General features: G+C 47.2%; 1 protein-coding gene across 1 annotated transcript; it reads left to right on the top strand.

The window, feature by feature from the left end:
* The first annotated feature begins 2032 nt into the window (after positions 1-2032).
* Positions 2033-3055, top strand: LOC110150144 (protein PBDC1-like). The gene has a single exon (XM_020912994.2). The coding sequence runs from the start codon at positions 2136-2138 to the stop codon at positions 2739-2741; it is 606 nt and encodes a 201-aa protein (XP_020768653.2). The 5' UTR covers positions 2033-2135; the 3' UTR covers positions 2742-3055.
* The last annotated feature ends 733 nt before the right edge of the window (positions 3056-3788 follow it).

Below are 3788 nucleotides of genomic sequence, written 5' to 3'. Positions count from 1 at the left end.
AGCACTGTATGCAAAGAAATGCCAACTGTCTGGCCCTTCACCTCAGAGAGAGAAACAGCGCTCTAGTAGAGAAATGCTGCAGTCTTGGACTTCCTTTTCTGTCAGAGTCAGCAACCTGTGAGGGGACAGTCAGGATGGCCAGCTGACTTTTTCAGAGGGACAGAGCTTTGTGTGGAGAAATGCTGGATGTCAGGCCCTCGGCCTCAGATAGAAGACCAGCAGTCTATGGGCAATAATCGTGGAGGGAAAGCCGACGTCCACGGCTTTCCAAGTGTGCATGTGTGCTAAGTCACTTCAGTCATGTCCAACCGTAGACAGAGACAGTGCTCAATCTATGAAGACAAATGTGGAATGGCCAGCCTTTTTCAGACAAAGAAAGCCCTCTGAGGAGAAATGCAGTTGTGTTTTGTTGCTTAGTCTCACTTGGCTTTTTGCTTAGTCTTGCTCAGTCCTGTCTTACTCTTTGCAACCTCATAGACAGTAGCCCTCTGTCCATGGGATTTTCCAGGAAAGAATACTGGAGTGTGTTGCCATTTCCTCCTTCAGGGGATCTTCTGGACCCATGGATGGAACCTGTGTCTCCTGCATTGCAGGCAGATACTTTACCTGCTGAGCCAATCCTAACCCTCTCCCCTTGTGCCCCACCCCCAGCCCCACCCCAACATGGAGACAGAGAAAGAGCTGGGTTAAGAGAAATAAGGCAGTGTGGTGCGTTGGCCCTTCTTTTCTGGGCAAAGAGGCAGTGCTCGATGAGGAGAAATGCCAGATGGCCAGCTCTCTATTTTAAATTGGCAGATAGCTCCCTCTAAAGAGAAATGCCAGAGGGTTGGCCCTCCTACTTCCACAGAGAGACAGACTTCTAGGAGGAGAAATGCCTAATAGCCAACCCTTCATGTCAAACAGAGAAACAGAACTCCAGGAGGAGAAAGGCAGGAGAGTTGGACTGTCCCTTCAGTCAGAGAAAGTGCTTTGGGAGGAGACATGCTGGAGAGCCAGCCCTCTTCTTCAGACAGGGACAGTGAACTCTCCATGAGGAGGAATTCGGGATGGCCAGGTCACTTTTTCAAACAGAGAGACAGAGCTTTGTGATAAGAAGTGCCTGTTGCCCGGTTCTCCACCTCAGATAGACCACACTCTGAGGAGAAACACCAGATTGCCAGTGCTTGACTTCAGAAAGAGAGACAGCACCTTATGAGGGCAAGTCCCTAACGGCCAGCCTTCTTTTCAGAGAGAAAGCACTCTGAGAAGAAAGACACATGTCCAGCTCTCTTTTTCATTTTCTGTGAGGTTAAATGCCAGGGGCTTGGCCTCCTCCTTCAACAGAGAAATAGCTCTGACAGAGGAAAAATGCTTGATGATTGGGTACGCTTTATCAAAGAGAAAGACAGCTCTCCATGAGGAGAAATGCCCAATGGCGAGCCCAGCACCCTCCACAGAAACAAAGTAGTCTATGAGGAGAGATTCCAGATGGATAGACCTCACCTCAGAAAGACAGCCCTCTATTTGCAGAAATGCCTCAATGCCAGTTTTCCACCTCAGGCAGAGAGTCAGCATTCTTTGAGGAGAAATGTCTATCTGTTGACTGACCCTCTACTTCAGGCAGACAGACAGCCCTCTGAAGAGAAATTCTGAGTGGTCAGGTCTCCAACTCAGAGAGAGACACAGGAGTCTATGAGGAAAAATGTCTGATGGTCAGTACTCCAACTGAGAGAGAGAGGAGAGGAGAAAGAGAAGGAGAGAGAGAGAAAAAAGGAGAGAAAAAGAGACAAACAGACAGAGTGCTCTTGAGAAGACTATGCCCGATGCCTAGGTCTCCTTCGCCTACATGGTGTCAGAGCTCTAAGAGGAGAAATGCCCTGGGATTGATCCTCCTTTTTTGACACAGGAATGGAGCACAATGAGGAGAAATGCCAAATGCTGGCCTTTTATTTTAGAAAGCAAAACAGGGTTCTGTGAGGAGATATGCCTGAGTGTCACCCTCCTCTTAAGATAGAGACATCGCAGGCGCAGGCGCAGGCGCAGGCGGATGGAAGTCGCTCTTGCCCGCCCTCCGTTTTCAACCAACTGAAAACCGAGGAAGGAGTACGGCAAAAGTCATTTTCAGAGAAGTGGGACCACGCTTTGTGGGCTGCAACATGGAGGCGACCGATGGAACTGAGGAGTTGGTTTCCGGGGAACTGGTGTCAGTGGCACATGCTCTTTCTCTCCCAGCCGAGTCTTATGGCAACGATCCTGATATCGAGGTGGCTTGGGCCATGAGAACAATGCAGCATGCTGAAATCTACTACAAACTGATTTCATCAGTTGACCCACAGTTCCTGAAACTCACCAAAGTGGATGACCAAATCTATTCTGAGTTTCGGGAAAATTTTAAGAATCTCAGGATAGATATACTGGATCCAGAAGAACTCAAATCAGAAACAGCTAAAGAGAAGTGGAGGCCATTCTGCTTGAAGTTCGATGGGATTGTGGAAGACTTCAACTATGGTACTTTGCTGCGACTGAACTGTTCACAGGGCTACACTGAAGAAAACACCATCTTTGCACCCAGGATACAATTTTTTGCCATTGAAATTGCTCGGAATCGAGAAGGTTATAACAAAGCAGTTTATACTGGTATTAAGGACAAAGAAGAGAAAGAAGCCAGCAATGGAGGAGACAAAGGAGCCAACAGCAGAGAAGAAGAAAAAGAGAAAGAAGCCTACAAAGAAATCAACAAAAGTAGTGAAACAGCTATGTGAGGTAGTCAGGGAACAGCACTCTAGAAGGTATGATTCGTGAGTCTGCAAGTACCATGTTGCTACTTGCACAGGTCCCTGTGGTCAAATGTATTAATATCTCCTTTTTTAGTGGAAGGATATGCAGAAGGACATCTTTCTGGCCTAATTATCAGAAACTGCAGTGGTTGTTCTCTTGTGTGAACTGACTTGAAGTAGTGGGGTCTTAGTTGATGGTTTGTTGGTTCTCACCACCAGTCAAGTAAGAAATTTTGTAAATAAATTTCTTTTGGTTCTTGAAAAGAAAAAAAAAAGATAGAGGCATCTCTCTGTGAAGAGAAATGCTGAATGGCCAACTCCCTCTTTTAGACAAGGAACCAACCCTCTCTGAGGAAAAATGCCAGAGACTTGGGCCTCCTCCTCCAACACAGAAGCATCACCCTGTGAAGAGAAATCACAGGAATTTGGCCTTCCTTTTTTGACAGAGAGACAGAGCTCTGTGAAGAGAGAGGCTGGGTCACCAGTCCTCCTCAGACAAAGAAACAGCACTGTATGCAGAGAAATGTTGATCGTTAAGAGGGAGAAACAGAGATCTAGGAGGAGAAATGCTATAGCCTCGGACCTCCTTTTCAGTCAGAGTCAGCACCCTGTGAGGAAACATTTGGGATGGCCAGCTGACTTTCTCAAAGAGAGGAACAGAGCTGTATGAGGGGAAATGCTAGATGTCAAGCCCTTGGGCTAAGACAGAGGACCAGCACTCTATGGGGGAAAACTGTGGAGGGAAAGAACATTTTTTTTAAAAAAAAGAGACAGTTTCAATCAATGAAGACAAATGCTGAATGGTCAGACTTTTTCAGACCGGAGAGAACACCCTCTGAGGAGAAATGCAGGATGTCTATTTCTCTTTTTCAGACTTGGAGATAGCTTTTTCTAAGGACAAATGCTGAGGGGTGGACCCTCTCCAGGGTGTGTCCCCCCCCTCCCCCTCCATCCCCCCACCCAGTTCAACACAGAGACAGATCTCTGAGAAGACAGTGTGATGGGTCAGCCCTCTTTTCTTGGGCAAAGAGA

The sequence above is a fragment of the Odocoileus virginianus genome, chromosome 17 (genome assembly GCF_023699985.2).
Source record: "Odocoileus virginianus isolate 20LAN1187 ecotype Illinois chromosome 17, Ovbor_1.2, whole genome shotgun sequence".
Classification (NCBI taxonomy): domain Eukaryota; kingdom Metazoa; phylum Chordata; class Mammalia; order Artiodactyla; family Cervidae; genus Odocoileus; species Odocoileus virginianus.
The sequence above is the reverse complement of the archived record's forward strand: the minus strand, read 5'-3'. Positions and strand labels throughout refer to the sequence as shown.